Raw genomic sequence first — 16,908 nt, 5'->3', positions numbered from 1 at the left:
TTGTCTTGCCGGTATTGAAGGCTTATAGATCAAATATGCTTGCTGGCGAACTGGTGCTAGTATTTGTTAACGATATTCACGTGAATAGTTACCCCTCTAGCGTCCTGTATGTAAACTGGATTTTACAGGATGTGGTGTATATTAATTATAAGGAACACAAAATACACAAAAGTGCTTTTTAGGCTAAAAAAACTTGTACTGTATATTAAAGCTTCCTCGAAATTGTTTTTGAGGTCGTGTACCAATCAAAACTTCTAGGGCAACTTTTTTGTTTTTTTTCTGTCCAATTAAAATTTTAATGGCCGCATTTGAAATTCGAACGGGATTCTATCTTTATTTATACTTACAAGAGATTTTCGGCGCAAAAGAAAAATTTTGCAATTAGCCATTACACACGACTTTTCTTTTACAATTGTTACTACTTGTTTGCCACCGTCGTCTAACTACATTATCAACCACTTAGTATTGATAAGCACATGTAGATACTCCATGGGGATTTTAGTGGTGTAAATATCGTGTGAGATGTCCTCGTGGATACTGGACTTACGTAGGTGCCGTGAACACGAAACCAATAAAAATAGTGACGGTGGCTTCGGAAGAGAATAAGAGTACGTGTTAACTACTGTAACGCTTGTAAGTTGTAGATGAGACTGGTGTGAATTTTTGCAAGCAATGGACGAAGAGGAAAGGCGGGTAACGAGGCCCTCTTAGGAGCTGGCTTGAACGGAAATTGCGTGACATGAATTACCCGTAAAGTCCCGATAGGTTGAGCGAGAGCAAGGAACTCTCGAGTATAACGAATGAGAAACATGAGATTTGGCATGATGTTACCCGGATATTTACCTTTCAAGACGCAGTGGCTGGGTGTACAGACATGTTACTCTCGGGATAAGGTTTTGGGAGACGCGTAGGTGCTTACAGGGGCGGCAGATATACGAAGGAAGATGTTGCTGGCTCTTTATAGAAGGGGTGTAGCACATTATTTCTCGCAGTACAGTTTTCAAGTTTGGAGGAGAACTTGTAAGAGAGACAAGACCAAATGGTACGAAGATGGTGAGTGATGATGTACGTTTGGATTATTTGGTAGTTGGGGAAGAAAAAGCGCTGAGGGGTTATAATTAGAATGTGGGAGCCGTTTGTGGTTGGTATTGACAATCGTTTGAAAAAGGTGTACGTGTAGAGCGCGAGTGTAGCAAATCAAGGTTTGAAACTGGTAGTTATTGTTAGAAGTGTATAATGCCAACTGAATGCTGGCTAGCAGAATATGTGGGTAACGCCTCAGGAATGACCATGTCTTCTTGAAGCAGATCTCTGCTACAATATCTCAGAAGCAAGTATGCTCACACTCGATGACGCGTTCTACAATTGCCAGAATCATATATACAAGGTGTACTATTATCTATACACGACTATAAATCACAAATGGATAGAAAGCAAATCGTTAGCTGAAAATCCCTTGTTGCACGTTGGACATCTTCTTAATCTAGCCGCTAAACGTTCTTGGGTACAACCCAGACAGAAAACGTGCCCACAGACCGTTATGGCAGTATCTTTCCAGTTTTTAGAACACACAGAGCATTTTGCAATCGAACGAAGTGCTTCTAGCTGTCTTTCGTCCTCTTGCAATATGGATGAAGTATTATTAGTTTTGTACTTCTTCAACAAGCTTTCAGTTGACTTTAGTTTGTGCTCAAATTTTCCCAACGCCAAATTCTTTTCATTTAGTTCCTGAGTAAGGCTTATATTTTCCTTGACCTTATCACCGTGTTTCTCCTTAATGCTTAACATTTCCTTTTCTAAGCTAGCTTTTCTAACCTCGATTGACTTTAATGTTTCCTGAAGTTTAGAGTTCTCTTGAAGAGCTGACTGCCTAATGATTTTAAAATCATTATTTGACTTGGTCAATATCTCGATTTTATCCAAATAGCTCTTTTCTAAATCATTAAGTTTGTTAACTAACTCTTGTGATTTATTTATCTGTGCTTTTAATATTCTGTTTTCGGAACTTAAAGAGTCCTTTAGCCTCATAGAGGCAAAGTACTTCTGGTCAGCCTTTGTCTTCTCTATCGTTAACTTTTTGACTAAATTTTCTTGGTCTGTAATACCTGTTAACTTGGATATTGAATTTTCTCTTGTTTCTTGGAATGCTTGTTCTATTTCTTTAATTTCACTATTTAACATGTTCACCCGTTGGATCAATTCATCCTTCGACAATTCGCCTATTTTATTATTATCACTAGTGTCATGTCTTTCTTTTTCCAAGCTATTAATTCTTTCATTCAAGACTTTATTTAACTTATTCAATTCATCATTAGTTGTTTGATTTTCAAGATCAGCTTTCAAGATTGTCTGTTTAGATAATAACTCATCTCTTGCTGTTCGAATCCTGACCAAATCGTTTTCGCTCTTCTGTAATTGCTGTTTTAAGTTTTCATTTTCCTCTCTCAATTCCTTGTCAAGTAAATGCTTCACATTGGTTTGCTTATTCTCTAACTCATTTAACTTATTTACTGTTGTGTCATTGATTTTCTGCAAATTGTTCACGCTTTCATTCAATTGTTTATTATGGGCCGCCAATTCTTGATACATAACGGAATTAATCAAGTCATTTTCATTTAAATTCTCTAGCTTATTGGATAACAGAAGATTTTCCTCTACCACTTTATTATAGTTTGCATTGATTTGACTCATCAGTTCTTTTAATAACCTATTATCACTTTTCAACTCATCTATTTCTAAACTTATCCTCTCAAATTCTTCATTATTCACAGAATTTCCATCCTTATCTGCTGTGTTATTATTTGTCTCAGATTTCACAGTCTCTGTTGTTTCTTCTTTAACATCTGATCCATTCGTTAGGCTCTCGTCAATTCTTTGGAGAGTTTTTGAACTTTTTCTATCATTATTTTTTACTAAAGTCAACAACTGCGTTTGTAAATCTTCCACTTTGCTCTCAAATTGAGACTTCATTTTGCTTAATGTATTATTTTCCGATTTTAGTGTGGCCACTTCTGCATTCAAAGATTCAACCTTTTCTAAAACATCGCTTTTATCAATGTTTGAAAGCTTGGAATTTTCAATTACTGGACTCAATATAGTCAATAACTGTTTTCTTCTCTTCTCCAACAAGGCATCTAGATCTCCTATTGGTACATTAGTTAATTTAATCAATAACGTCTCATTCAACTCAACATTCAGGTCTGCCTTTTCACCAAATAAATTGATAATCAGTTCGTACCACGAATCTAAAACGTTAATTTTTCGTTCATTAGATTCATAATTCTGCTTAATATCGTTTAAGTCTTTCGTCAAAAGTGTGCATTTCTGCTTATAACTTCTCATTTGCCTCCAAATAGCTTCCTTCTTAAAGTAAACAACATCTTTCTGTGTCAACGGTCCATCATTGCTCAACACGTCTAAAGGTTTGTGCTTCTTAACTTCAGAATTATCACTGTCTTCATGGAGTCTCTTTTTATCATTGTCGTAGTCCATATCGTAGACAACGCCAAATTAATCTCAAGAACTATGTATAGAACAATCTATCGGCCCTAATCCCTCTCTTAGTAGCACTAGAAATTACTTAGTTACAGATACTTAAACTTAGTAGGAACTGGAGTATTGATACAATTGATAAATACTGTTTAAGATATGCGACGACTTTTTTTTTTGTCCAGCCATTTTTGACAATCAACACACGACTTCTAAGTTTCATTACTATACTATGGGATCCCAGATTATATTTGTACAATAAGTATCTGCTTAAAGAAATCGTAGTTGTAGTGGCTTGCATCCTTGAAATTTAGATTGGAATGATCGTATAGGTTTTTCAGCTCTTAAAAAGTAGTAACACTAGTCTCACATGTAAGACAGGCAATATAATCAACTGTAAATCATAAGACTAACTTAGCATTAATATTCTGGAATAATAGTCATAGATTACTTAACGAGTTAGAGTCTTGTAATCAAGGATGTCTGCTTAAGTTGATAGATGTAGCTATTCGTAGAAGAAAATAATTTGTGAATATGCTTTAGTTCTCAAAATGAGAAGAACTGATACAGAAACGAATTTTGCAAAATAACTGCTTCCCTACATTTATTGCAGAAGAGCGTCTAAGATGAAGTTTCTTATATCTGTTGTGCTTCTTGTGGCAGCTTTTCTACAAATGGAAAAAGTATTTGGTTATAAGGATTACTTATTCAAAAATTGTGAAACTTCCGGATTTTGTAATAGAAATAGACACTTTGCTAATAATATTAAAGAAAACCCCAATTATAAATCAAAATATGCAATAGATCCACAGTCTATACATTTTAAATCTGAGGATTTCATAGTAAATGGGAATATTTTGAAAGAGGTTGAAGGAATCAATGAAGATATTGTATTGCCATTCGAATTATCATTGTTGGATAAGAACAATATAAGAATTAAGGTGGATGAAGAACAAAGAAAAAAGATAAACTTGAAGAATAAGCTTGTGAATACTGATAGATATAACGAAACTCCCAATTGGTCGTTTCAGTCTCTGAATTTGTCGTACGAAAATAGATCAGGCACTAAATATGACCAACAGAAAGATAGGTTAGTGATTGAATACGGAACTAAAGGGCAATACAAGGCAGAGGTTTTATACAACCCATTTAAGATAATAGTCTACCATGACGAGGAAATCCAATTCATAGTTAACGATAGAAATTTCTTAAACTACGAGCATTGGAGACCTGAATCATCGAACGCAGCACATTTGTCAAGTGAAGAATCAGACTTCAACATGTTTCATGATGACTTCCATGATTCTAGAAATGATAGGATTCCATTAGGGCCGGAATCAATTGGCTTGGATTTTACATTTGAAGGTTTCAAACATGTTTATGGGATCCCAGAGCATGCGGATGATTTCAACTTGAAAGACACAACTGACTCAGATTTACCTTACAGACTCTTTAATGTTGATATATTTGAATATGAGACAAATTCCAGGATGCCAATGTATGGTTCAATTCCATTTTTAATGGGACTGAAGCCGGGAGTGTCAATTGGATTATTTTGGATTAACAGCGCTGATACGTTTGTTGACATAGATAAAACTTCATCTGATAAGGATACAAAAACACACTGGATCTCTGAAAATGGAATATTAGATGTAATGATTATGATTGCAGAGAATCCATGGGACATAAATGAGAGTTATGGCGCCATTACTGGTTATGTTCAATTACCACAGTTATTTTCATTGGGTTATCATCAATGTAGATGGAATTATAACGATGAAAAAGATGTTCTCGAAATTAATTCATTATTTGATAAACACCAGATACCATACGATGTGATTTGGTTGGATGTTGAATATGCAGATGCTAAGAAGTATTTTACCTGGCAGACCGAAAAATTTCCAAACCCAGAAAGAATGCTAGCAGAGCTAGATCATACTGGCAGAAACTTGGTGGTTATTATAGATACCCATTTAAAAACAGATTATCACATAAGTGACCAAGTAGAAAAGGAGAGAATAAGCATTAACGATCCCCATAATAACACATTCCATGGCCAATGCTGGCCAGGGGAATCGGTTTGGATTGATACAATGAATCCAAATTCGCAATCATTTTGGGATAAACAATTTGAATATTCTACAGATAATGAATTTATGGGAAAATTATCTACAAACATATATATTTGGAATGACATGAATGAACCATCAGTTTTTGACGGTATTGAAACCACATCACCAAGAGATAATCTTCATTATGGTGATTGGGAACATAGATCGGTACACAATGTATTTGGCTTGACATTCCACGAAGCAACGTACAATTCTTTAATAAAGAGGTTATCTACAACCGATAGACAGAGACCCTTTGTATTGACCAGATCATATTTCGCAGGTTCTCAAAGAACAGCGGCAATGTGGACTGGTGACAATATGTCTAAATGGGAATACTTAAAGGTTTCTATTCCAATGCTTTTGACTTCTGGAGTTGCTGGCATGCCTTTTGGAGGAGCAGATGTAGGTGGGTTTTTTGGAGACCCCGCTAAAGACTTGTTAACCAGATGGTATCAGACAGGTATCTGGTATCCTTTCTTTAGAGCACATGCACATATAGATTCAAGGAGAAGAGAACCTTGGGTTGCAGGTGATCCATATACCTCAATAATGCGTGATGCCATTAGATTGCGTTATTCATTATTACCAATTTTCTACACCAGCTTTTATGAATCGAGTATTAGTGGTTATCCCGTTTTGAAACCTTTATTTTACGAAACTCCAGATAATTTAGAAAGTTACGACATTGAAGACCAGTTTTTCTTGGGTAACTCAGGTTTATTGGTTAAACCTGTTACCGAAGAAGATGCAAAACATATTGACATCTACTTACCAGATGAAGAAGTTTATTATGATTATACCAGTGGTAATATCTCCAATACATTTCAAAAGTTTTCTGGCCCAGGATTTATTTCCAAGTCCGTTGAATTATCAGACATACCAATCTTATTGAAAGGTGGTTCTATCATTGCCAAGAAAGATAGATATCGTAGATCATCCAAATTAATGGCTCGCGATCCATATACTTTAACCGTTGCATTAGGTAGTTCTGGTAAAGCTATTGGTAACTTATATATTGACGACGGTGAAACCTTTAATTATAAACAGGGAGAATATGCAAACATATATTTTACGGCTACAAGTGATTCAATTAAGGGGGAAATCAGTGGTGATGTGGGATACATCAGAAGTCTAGATGATATCTATATTGAAAAAATTATTGTATTAAATGTTGAGGATTTAAGTTATATTGGAATCAAGCAAGATGGTTCCCAATGGGAAGCTAATTTCAGAAATATAGATGGCAATTTGATTATTGAAAACCCCAAAATAAAGTTGAGTTCAGAATGGGCTATTGAAATGCATGAAACAAAATTTACTGAGTCAGACCTTAAAAACTCTAAAAACTCCAATAAAAGCCTCAAATTGGACACAAAATCAAGTTCACCATCTTTATCTCCAACAGCCATTACATATACCGGTATAATAGCCTTAGTAATTGGCCTCATTTTCTATAAATTGAGAAGCGGTGTTCGTGTTTAATAGATCTTCCATAAAATATTCTCTTAATTTGGTAGACATTTTAGTTAGTTTAGTCCAATTTACAAAATTATTACAGCTCAAGCATTTACCCCGTAAAGGTGTAAGATAATTCACAGACTTTTCAGCTTTTGCATCGGAATTTACCTCATCTGAAGCCTCAGCATCTTTGGCTAAGAAGTGTAACCCCAAGCACGACAAATGATAAAGTTTATGACAATTTTCATGATAGCAAATCGCAAGTAAAGGCATATTTCCATCACGAAGAAACTGATCAAGATCAAGGTTGTTCATAACAGATAGTTCACTTTCAACATGATAATCAACCGTTTTATCGCAAATGAAACACACCTGGCTGTCAAATAATAATACTTTCTTTGACGTTTCGAAATATGTACGCTCTGATTCCTGTTGACGAACTAAAGTAAATTCGGAGCTTTCATCACCACTGTTCTTCAGAAAATACTCTTCAAATCGTGTGACATTCACTTGGACACTATCAGTTACAGTTACACCAAATTTGTTCATACACCAAACCGAATAAACTTCTGGATCAAATAAAAGAACCTTCAACCCCATTCTCCTGAAGAGAGGAGATTCCAACAATAACCGTATATTACCAAGTTTATGGTGTATAGTATATCCACTATTTCTCTTTTGCGTGATTCTAAGTTCCTCCTTTATATGCCTAGTTTGATAAGGATGCTGCAACGCATGTTCAAACTGCAATGCAACATTTTTGGATGGAAAATTATATACTAAGCAAATCATTTCCCAAGGCCTAAATCCAGTCTTTTTTGTTCTATAAGCACCACCATTTTTCAAATCTCCGTTATGCTGTCTCAACCTTCTTTGGGGATTTGGAGTTGATCCAATGTAAAATGACTTGGGCTTTGGTACAGATCTTAAGAGATAAACCCCATAAAAGTCAGGATGAACATGCACAGCACATTTTTTCTTTCGTTTAACATCATACTCTTCATTATAATCCATTAAACCTATGAAAACCCAACTTAGTCAGCTATTTCTCCTTCTCATTATGCTTTTTGTAAAGTGCCTTTCGCAGTGTAATACTATCAATTAAACGATAGTAATATGTTGAATAAGTTTGTGTAACAAACGATAATATTTTTAGTGTGAATTATAATGGATATATTAATTAGTTAATATATAAGTATTAAACGATTACTGATATTTGAATCAGAGAATAAAGAAGCAATTATTATTCAACTATATTCAATATAAGAGTATTAAGTTAGTAAAGCTTGTTCAATAAAGTTAAGTGTATTATAAACGAGGAATTAAACAAATAATACCGAGGGAATAAAGGCCAGGTTGTAAAAATAATTTAAGACTAAACAACATAATTTCATAATACGAAATTCTATCATTAAGAATAATACAAAAACGTAATGGCTAATCGTCGCATACCCAAGAGTGAAGATTCACTCAGCAATTTACCCTCCACTGCAAGTTCTAACCAAAGTGGGTCAAATGATTTTGTTAAGAAGCTATTCCAGATGTTACAGGAAGATACATACAAGGATGTGGTCAGATGGACTTCGAGTGGAGATTCTTTTGTCGTGATAAATACCACCGAGTTCACCAAGGAAATATTACCTAGGCATTTCAAACACAGTAACTTTGCCAGTTTTGTGAGACAGTTGAATAAATACGACTTCCATAAGGTGAAGATACCCAATGAAGAGAAACAAAACTACGAATACGGTGAAGATGCATGGGAGTTTAAACATCCTGATTTCAGAATCAACGATCGTGAGTCTTTGGAGAATATTAAGCGTAAGAGTTCGAAGAAATCGTCGCAGAATTACAATCCTAACGGGGCCAGTAGTGGGTCAAATATAGATTCATATGGCTATCAGAGTTTGAAAGATGAAATGGATAACCTCAGACTGGAAAATAAATCGTTGCAGCAAGATATTAATGTTTTACAAACAAAATATAAGACTTTAGTTGAGAACATAGTTTCGTTGAAGAATTTTGACGAAAAATACTATAGATCAATGAGTGTGTTAATCAACTGTCTAGTTCAAGCAGGTATCAAGATGCCACCTTTGGATTTTCCAAATCCGAATGTACTACAATCTCAAAAACCTAACGTTGTTGGCCGTTCACACTCTCACACACATTCAAATTCGGGATCTATTCCCCAACTATCTCCGCCTCTTTTAAGTCCAAATGGAGGTACTGGACAAGGGGTACTTGGGGCCCCTTTAGCGACTGGATTACCGACTCAAAGGTTTGACCCTAATACAATGTCGCAGGCACACACATTGCTGCACCAACCACTACAAACGATTCATACCCAGACCAATACTCAACAGCCAACCAAACAAACGCCTCCTACGAATGACAATATTAACTCTAAGCCACAGTCACCTCATTTATTGGGCGAGTCTACTAGTGGATCCCCATTAGTCGGTAGTCTGGGTTTAGATGCAGCTAGTACAACTGCGCCGGTGAATTCTCGAACATCTTCAATATCAACAACTCGCGCACCGCAATCAGTAAATGGTGCAGTTACGTCAACAGACCAGCCACAAGTCACAACAACTAATTTGACTAATCCAAAGTTTCATGTGTTATTGGTTGAAGATGATAATGTTTGTATTCAGTTGTGTCGTAAGTTTTTAGTGAAATATGGATGCCAGGTAACAATTGCCACTGATGGTTTGAATGCTATTTCTACAGTGGAGCACACAAAGTATGACCTTGTCCTTATGGATATTGTTATGCCAAATTTGGATGGTGCTACTGCTACGAGTGTTATCAGATCATTCGATACTAAGACTCCAATAATTGCGATGACCGGTAATATTGAAGATAATGATTTAGTGACGTATTTGCAAAATGGTATGTCTGACATTTTGGCTAAACCTTTTACTAAGGATGACTTGTACTCAATCTTGAGCAAGCATTTATTAACAAATACTGAAAGTACAAGTGGATCTACTAGTGAACCAAGTGAAACAATGAGTAGCTTACAAGGCCCCGCTCAACAAACATTGGTGCTACCACAAGAAGTTCAACAACAGGATAATAATGGAGAAGCTATGCCAGAGCCACTCGGTAAAAAGCCAAGATTAATATAGTTAGCTGTTCGGAAATAATTGAATTACATGAGTATTTAAGTAGATTATCAGATTACGAAATGAGAGTGAAGGACGAAAAAAGTTGGGAAAGTCAATTGATGCTACTTAAATTAATAGAGAAATATATTTCCCTAATGAGATATATACCGTAGTAGATTAATAATTTGATGTGTATTAATATATAACTTATCTTATTCCTGATTTTCTGCTATAGTAGTATTCCGTATAATATGGTGAAATGCAATATCCGAAAACGAACTACCCCAAACTCCTTGGACACTTTCTATCCTTGTAAGTTCAGCAGCATTGAAGTAACAATCATCATAGTTGTATTCGATTTCGGGTTCCTTAAAGACCGGCTTCTTGTTTCTGCTTTTTCTTTTCTTCGCCGTTACCGATATAAAACCATCCCTCTCTTTCGGTAAGGCTTTGACACTTTCAAGTACTCTTATTAACAATGATATATTTCTATATGTATCGTGTATCTTCCTTTTTGTTAATCTATCAGTGTGTGATATGATATCGTTACCTAATAAAAATAAAGGCTGGGATTCCTTAAGCACTTGCTCGGTAAGTTCCAAAGATGCATGAGGAAGGAAATATAACGTTTTAGTACCAATTAAGTCGTCCTCGTCTGATATTTTAAACAACTTTACAGTTGTTAGAAACCGTTTGTCAAGTTCATTGAAAACAGGATCATATAACGAAACATTTGACGGTTTGATAGAAAGTTGACCACATATTTGAGTCAAATATGCTAGTTGATATAATGCTGCATTACTGTCAGATGGAGAACCCAATGCTAGACATCGTATGTGCGTTATTGAGTGGTCTTTTAGCATCTTGACCGTTTCAGCGAAGAGACTTGACTCTGACATAATCTTTTCATATTTGGAAAACTTCACATTTAATAGCTCTACCTCATCTTTATCCAACTTGTCCTTTGAAAACTCACTCGCAGGCTCCTGCTCGCCCAGTTTAAACTTTCTAGTTACCATCTACGTAATGTTCCATGGAATCCAAATATATGTCCCAAGTACTCCATTGCAAAATTTAATTGAAGATGAGTACTATATGCAGTACATTAACATATTCCCATTCATCTAGTAGTCCTCCTGAAGTATCAATAGAACAATTTCAATTCTACTTCATCAATAAGTTGACCTAGTATATTCTTAATATCTAACCTCTTAATTTACCTTACGTAGGATTTACTAAAAGTATTCATTATAAAAAAACAGCTTTGTGACTTATCGTGAAATTTTTCAGTCTTAAGGGTGAGAAAAAAAAAAATTTATCGAGATCATCTTGAGTTAGAGATTATTCTTTGATAGAATCCTTAAGGTTATTAACGCTATAAAGCTATATAAAGGATATTCCACGTATCCCGGATACATAAATTGACAGGAATCACTGTTATTATCAATCAATTATTTGTTTAATTTGCAAAGTTGACTTCGTTAGCAAAGTTAATTGCACCACAGCTCATTGGCACGCCAGTAGAAGTTTTATCAACATTAGAAAATCCGGAAGCAATGCGTAAGTGTAAAGTTTTCGTTGGATCATCACACCCAGAATTAGGTAAACTAGTTTGTGATCGATTGGGAGTGGAACCAGCTCCATGTACATTGAAAAAATTTTCCAATGGGGAAACTTCGGTTCAAATTGGAGTGTCAATCAGAGACGAAGATGTTTACATTATTCAATCGGGATCGCCGCAGATTAACGATCATATAATGGAATTATTGATTCTTATTTCGGCTTGTCGTGGGGGTTCAGCGTCGAAGATTACGGCGGTGATTCCCCAATTCCCATACTCGAAGCAATCGAAGATGAAGAAGCACAGGGGTGCTATTACAGCCAGGATGTTGGCTAATTTATTGATAATGGCCGGTGCTGACCATGTCGTGTCGATGGACTTGCATGCTTCCCAAATGCAAGGGTTTTTTACTAAACCGGTTGACAATTTGTTTGGTGCACCAACGTTAGCCAGATGGATTCGTCATAATATTTCCGACTGGGAAAATGCCGTTGTTGTTTCCAAAAATCCAGGTGGTACTAAAAGAGTTACAGCTTTAGCAGATTCTTTGAAAATCAATTTTGCTATGATCCATACCGATCGTCGTCGTACCAAGGATGGGTATGTTTCCAAGAACAAAAAGGCGTTGAAGACATCAAAAACAGTTCGTGCCAATAGCCAAGGTGTTGATGAAGATGATGAGGAAGATAACATAGTTTCAGAAATGCAAACGGCTAGAATAGTTCAAGGCCATGTTGTTGATGATGACTATCCAGTCCCACAAACCCCAGTTACCAATGGTATCGCTATTGACAACTTTGAAAGAACTTCTATAATTGATAGTGATGCTTTAGGAGGTTCCTATGATGCTACTAACAGTGATGACGATGATGAACCTACATCTATAAATCAAGAGAAGTTAATCACTTTGGTTGGTGATGTGAATAATAAAGTGGCAATTATACTAGATGATATGATTGATAAACCAAACTCTTTCATTGCTGCTGCTGAGCACTTGAGATTAAACTGTGGTGCCAAAGCGGTTTATGTTCTTGGAACCCATGGTGTCTTCAGTGATAAATGTTTAGAAACATTAAATGATTCAGACTGCATTGACAGAATAGTGGTCACTAACACCTACCCAATTGGAAACGAAAGAATCCAGAAAAATGAAAAATTATCTGTCATTGATGTATCTCCTATTTTTGCTGAATGCATCAGAAGAGATCACTTCGGTGAATCAATATCAGTTTTGTTTGACTCATTAGCTGCTATTGAATGATTGATTTGTCACAAATAATTTATGAGGACTATCCCATAATTGCCTTTTATTTACTAACGTTTATTTTTGGTTTTCTATATAATTATAAAGGTTTAACCTTGTCTGTTGTCTCTATCATGTAAGCAACAACCAATGATGCAATCAACCGGATTGCAGGCCACATCTCAATTAATTCTTAACATAATTAATGTCAGAGATGCTGGACTAACGGAGCGTTGGGATATTAATTGTAGAATTCTTTAATATGCTCTATATTACTAGAATTGTTCACATCAATTGAACTATTTGTTTTAGAGTAGTAAAGGAACAGCCTTATCTAATGAAAATGAAAATTACACAAAACTACCAAGCAAACGTAGGAGTCAGAATTTAATTTTTAGCGATTAATTGATAATCTTAACACCATACTAGAATTGTAGTTAACCATGTCAGATAAAGATCATTCGTTACCTATTCCAGTGCCTGGAAAAGAGGAGAGTGGTAGCAATAAATCTTTCTTGTCTCAATCAGTGTTACGTAAAATGAGTCAACCGATGTCTCCATTATCATTATCAGGCCCAGCTAATCAGGCTTCCACAGAGCTGGCAATAGCCTCTATTGCACCAATGCTAGAAGGATTTGCGCCCAAGACTAGCGCAGAAGAATCGAAAGACGGTGTTTCTTCGAAATTGACTACTTCGCCTCATGGATCGGATAGTTTATCTACCGATAATTTGAATTCAAACGATGGTTCCAAGTCGAAAAGGAATTCAAGGGCAGGATCTACATCTTCTGGAAGTGCTTTAGATCCAACGATGAGCAAATTGAATAAAACTACTTCGAATTCGTCTTCTGCTTCCAGAATGTCTCTATCTATTCACAAAGAACCTGAAGGTCCCAAATTACCTAAGATAGGCAAAATCGGTGTATGTGCTATGGATTCTAAAGTCATGTCAAAACCATGTCGTCGTATCTTAAATCGATTAATTGAAAACGGGGAGTTTGAAACTATCATTTTTGGAGATAAGGTTATTCTTGATGAAGCCATTGAAAATTGGCCAACGTGTGATTTTTTGATTAGTTTTTTTTCATCAGGATTCCCTCTAGAAAAAGCTATTGCTTATGCCAATTACCGTAAGCCTTATATATTAAATGATTTGATCTTACAAAAAACACTTTGGGATAGAAGATTGGTGTTAAATATATTGAATCATGCAAATGTCTCTACACCAGAAAGATTAGAAATCAGTCGTGACGGAGGTCCTCATATCGATGATTCGTTAATGAATAAACTTAAAGAAGTTGGTTTAACGGATGAACAGTTAGAAAAATTGACTAATCAGAAGGAACCCGAATGGGAAATGATAGATGAGGATACATTGCAAGTCCAAGGCAAGATTATGAAAAAGCCATTTGTAGAAAAGCCAGTAGATGGTGAAGACCACAACGTGTATATTTACTATCCAAAATCTACTGGTGGCGGTGGTCGTCGTTTGTTTAGAAAAATCGGTAATAAATCTTCTGAGTTTGATCCTGACTTATCAACACCTAGAACAGAAGGATCATACATTTATGAAAAGTTTATGGATACAGATAACTTTGAAGATGTGAAAGCATATACAGTGGGACCTAAGTTCTGTCATGCGGAGACTCGTAAATCTCCGGTAGTTGATGGTATTGTCAGACGTAATACCCACGGGAAGGAAATTAGGTTTGTAACTGAATTATCAGAAAGGGAAACTATTATGGCTCGAAATGTCAGCTCTGTATTTCAGCAGACTATTTGTGGATTTGATTTATTGAGAGTGAACGGAGAATCCTACGTAATCGATGTTAATGGTTTCTCCTTCGTTAAAGATAATAATGATTACTATGACTCCTGTGCATCAATATTAAGAGGTTTATTTATTGAAGCCAAAAAATCTCGTGATTTGTTAAAGACAAAGATACCTCGTCTGTCTAAATTACTTCATAAAAGTCAATTTGAAGAAAAAGAACAAAAATGGGTCTTCAAAGGTATGGTATCCGTTATTAGACATGCAGATCGTACCCCTAAACAAAAGTTCAAGTACTCTTTTAGATCACCTTTATTTATTTCATTATTAAAGGGTCATTTGGAGGAAGTTATCATAAGGGATGTTCCTGATCTCCAGGTGGTTTTAGAAACTGTGAAGATTGCGGAAGAAAAGAAGTTGGAAGATCCAAAGAAGCTTAAGCAATTAAGAGGAGCCTTAGAAAAGAAAATGAATTTTCCTGGTACTAAAATTCAGTTGAAGCCTTCTTTAAATTCAGAAAATCCCGAAACCGTAGATAAAGTGCAATTAATCTTGAAATGGGGTGGTGAACCAACACATTCAGCACAATTCCAAGCCAATGATGTTGGGGAACAACTAAGACAAAACATTAAACTCTTGAATCGTGATGCTTTAAAAGATGTGAAGGTCTTTACTTCGTCGGAAAGAAGAGTTATTGCGAGTGCACACTTATCGACATTAGCGTTACTCGGCTTAGATAAGGAACATGAAGAATTGCCAGATGATTTTTTGATCATTAGGAAGGATTTATTAGATGATTCAAATGCTGCTAAGGATTTAATGGATAAAGTTAAAAAGAAATTAAAGCCATTAATTAGACAAGGAGCTGAAGCTCCTCCACAATTTACTTGGCCACCTAAGATGCCACAGCCTTTTGTAGTAATCAAGCGTGTTTGTCAGTTAATGAATTACCATCAACAAATTATGGATTATAATTTTGAGAAGAACAATGTTGACGAATTTCAAAAAAATTGGTGTTGTGGAGAAGATCCAGTTCTATTTAAAGAAAGATGGGATAAATTATTTCAAGAATTTACTACTGTCGAAAAAACACATCCATCAAAAATTTCCGAATTGTATGATACAATGAAATACGACGCATTACACAACAGGCAATTCTTACAAAACATCTTTTCATTTGATCCTAAAGATGAAGAATTACTTGCAAGGTTAAATAAAGTATGTGGCGATACAATAAATTCTTCAGGTTTAGTCAGTGAATATCCAATTAACATTTTGGCAATGAATAATTTCAAGATTCCAAATGATAATCAAACAGCTTCGAATAGTAATAATACATCAGGACCAAATTCAACTTCGAATTCTAGCAGCAATCTCGCAAACATTACATCTTCAACTACACCTGCATCGGCTGGGTCTCTAGGGTGGGTATTAAAGGGGGCCACTTCAACAGTTGACGATTCTTCTTCAAATAATGAGTCGAATACCAAGAAAAAACAAGATACTCATGATAATTTGTTCGATCGTCCAACATTCACTAGACTTAGAGAATTATACAGGTTATCAAAAGTATTATTTGACTTTATTTGTCCTCAAGAATATGGTATTAAAGATGAAGAAAAACTAGACATTGGATTACTTACCTCTTTACCATTAGCAAAGCAAATATTATCTGATATCCAAGGTATGAGGGATAATGATGCGGCTGCCGTAGTGAATTACTTTACAAAGGAATCTCATATTTATACATTACTAAATGTTATTTATGGTTCTCAAATCCCAATGAAGATTGCTAGAAATGCATTACCTGAATTGGATTACATGTCACAGATTGTTTTTGAATTATATGAAGCGGACGATTCAAATGATCCATCTGGTAAAAAGCATTCTATTAGATTATCTTTGTCTCCTGGTTGTCATACACAAGATCCGTTAGATGTCCAATTAGATAATGATCATTACATCGGATGTATTCCTCGTATTGGTTTAACTAGGCATTTAGATATGGATTTAGTGACTCAAAGATTAAAGTCAAGGTTTTCCAGAGTTTCATTACCAAAGAAGTTTACTCCAGTTAATATTTCAAGTCCATTGGCAACAGGCTTATGAAACTATTTAATTAGCTAACTATTTATCTACACTTCTTAAATAAATACAT

At 35.4% G+C, this 16,908-nt stretch overlaps 6 protein-coding genes across 6 annotated transcripts; 4 read left to right on the top strand and 2 right to left on the bottom strand.

The window, feature by feature from the left end:
- Positions 1 to 1,416: 1,416 nt before the first annotated feature.
- Positions 1,417 to 3,492, bottom strand: BRE1 (E3 ubiquitin-protein ligase; the record flags this gene model as incomplete). Its single annotated transcript, XM_015609152.1, has 1 exon — positions 1,417 to 3,492. One exon carries the CDS (start codon positions 3,490 to 3,492, stop codon positions 1,417 to 1,419), a length of 2,076 nt encoding a protein of 691 aa, XP_015469969.1.
- Positions 3,493 to 4,163: 671 nt separating this feature from the next.
- Positions 4,164 to 7,085, top strand: ROT2 (glucan 1,3-alpha-glucosidase ROT2; the record flags this gene model as incomplete). The annotated part of the gene is made up of 1 exon (XM_015609151.1): positions 4,164 to 7,085. One exon carries the CDS (start codon positions 4,164 to 4,166, stop codon positions 7,083 to 7,085), a length of 2,922 nt encoding a protein of 973 aa, XP_015469968.1.
- A 1,409-nt stretch (positions 7,086 to 8,494) lies between these two features.
- SKN7 (kinase-regulated stress-responsive transcription factor) lies at positions 8,495 to 10,195 on the top strand (the record flags this gene model as incomplete). The annotated part of the gene is made up of 1 exon (XM_015609150.1): positions 8,495 to 10,195. One exon carries the CDS (start codon positions 8,495 to 8,497, stop codon positions 10,193 to 10,195), a length of 1,701 nt encoding a protein of 566 aa, XP_015469967.1.
- A 191-nt stretch (positions 10,196 to 10,386) lies between these two features.
- Positions 10,387 to 11,193, bottom strand: AC631_00319 (uncharacterized protein; the record flags this gene model as incomplete). The annotated part of the gene is made up of 1 exon (XM_015609149.1): positions 10,387 to 11,193. The coding sequence occupies one exon, from the start codon at positions 11,191 to 11,193 to the stop codon at positions 10,387 to 10,389; it is 807 nt and encodes a 268-aa protein (XP_015469966.1).
- Positions 11,194 to 11,730: 537 nt separating this feature from the next.
- Positions 11,731 to 12,996, top strand: AC631_00318 (ribose phosphate diphosphokinase subunit; the record flags this gene model as incomplete). Its single annotated transcript, XM_015609148.1, has 1 exon — positions 11,731 to 12,996. One exon carries the CDS (start codon positions 11,731 to 11,733, stop codon positions 12,994 to 12,996), a length of 1,266 nt encoding a protein of 421 aa, XP_015469965.1.
- A 425-nt stretch (positions 12,997 to 13,421) lies between these two features.
- On the top strand, positions 13,422 to 16,859 carry AFL1 (inositol polyphosphate kinase; the record flags this gene model as incomplete). Its single annotated transcript, XM_015609147.1, has 1 exon — positions 13,422 to 16,859. One exon carries the CDS (start codon positions 13,422 to 13,424, stop codon positions 16,857 to 16,859), a length of 3,438 nt encoding a protein of 1,145 aa, XP_015469964.1.
- Between the last annotated feature and the right edge of the window lie 49 nt (positions 16,860 to 16,908).

This window comes from Debaryomyces fabryi (assembly GCF_001447935.2).
Source record: "Debaryomyces fabryi strain CBS 789 chromosome Unknown contig00004, whole genome shotgun sequence".
Taxonomy (NCBI): Eukaryota; Fungi; Ascomycota; class Pichiomycetes; order Serinales; family Debaryomycetaceae; genus Debaryomyces; species Debaryomyces fabryi.
Note: the sequence above shows the minus strand (reverse complement) of the source record. Positions and strands in the feature narration are given on the sequence as shown.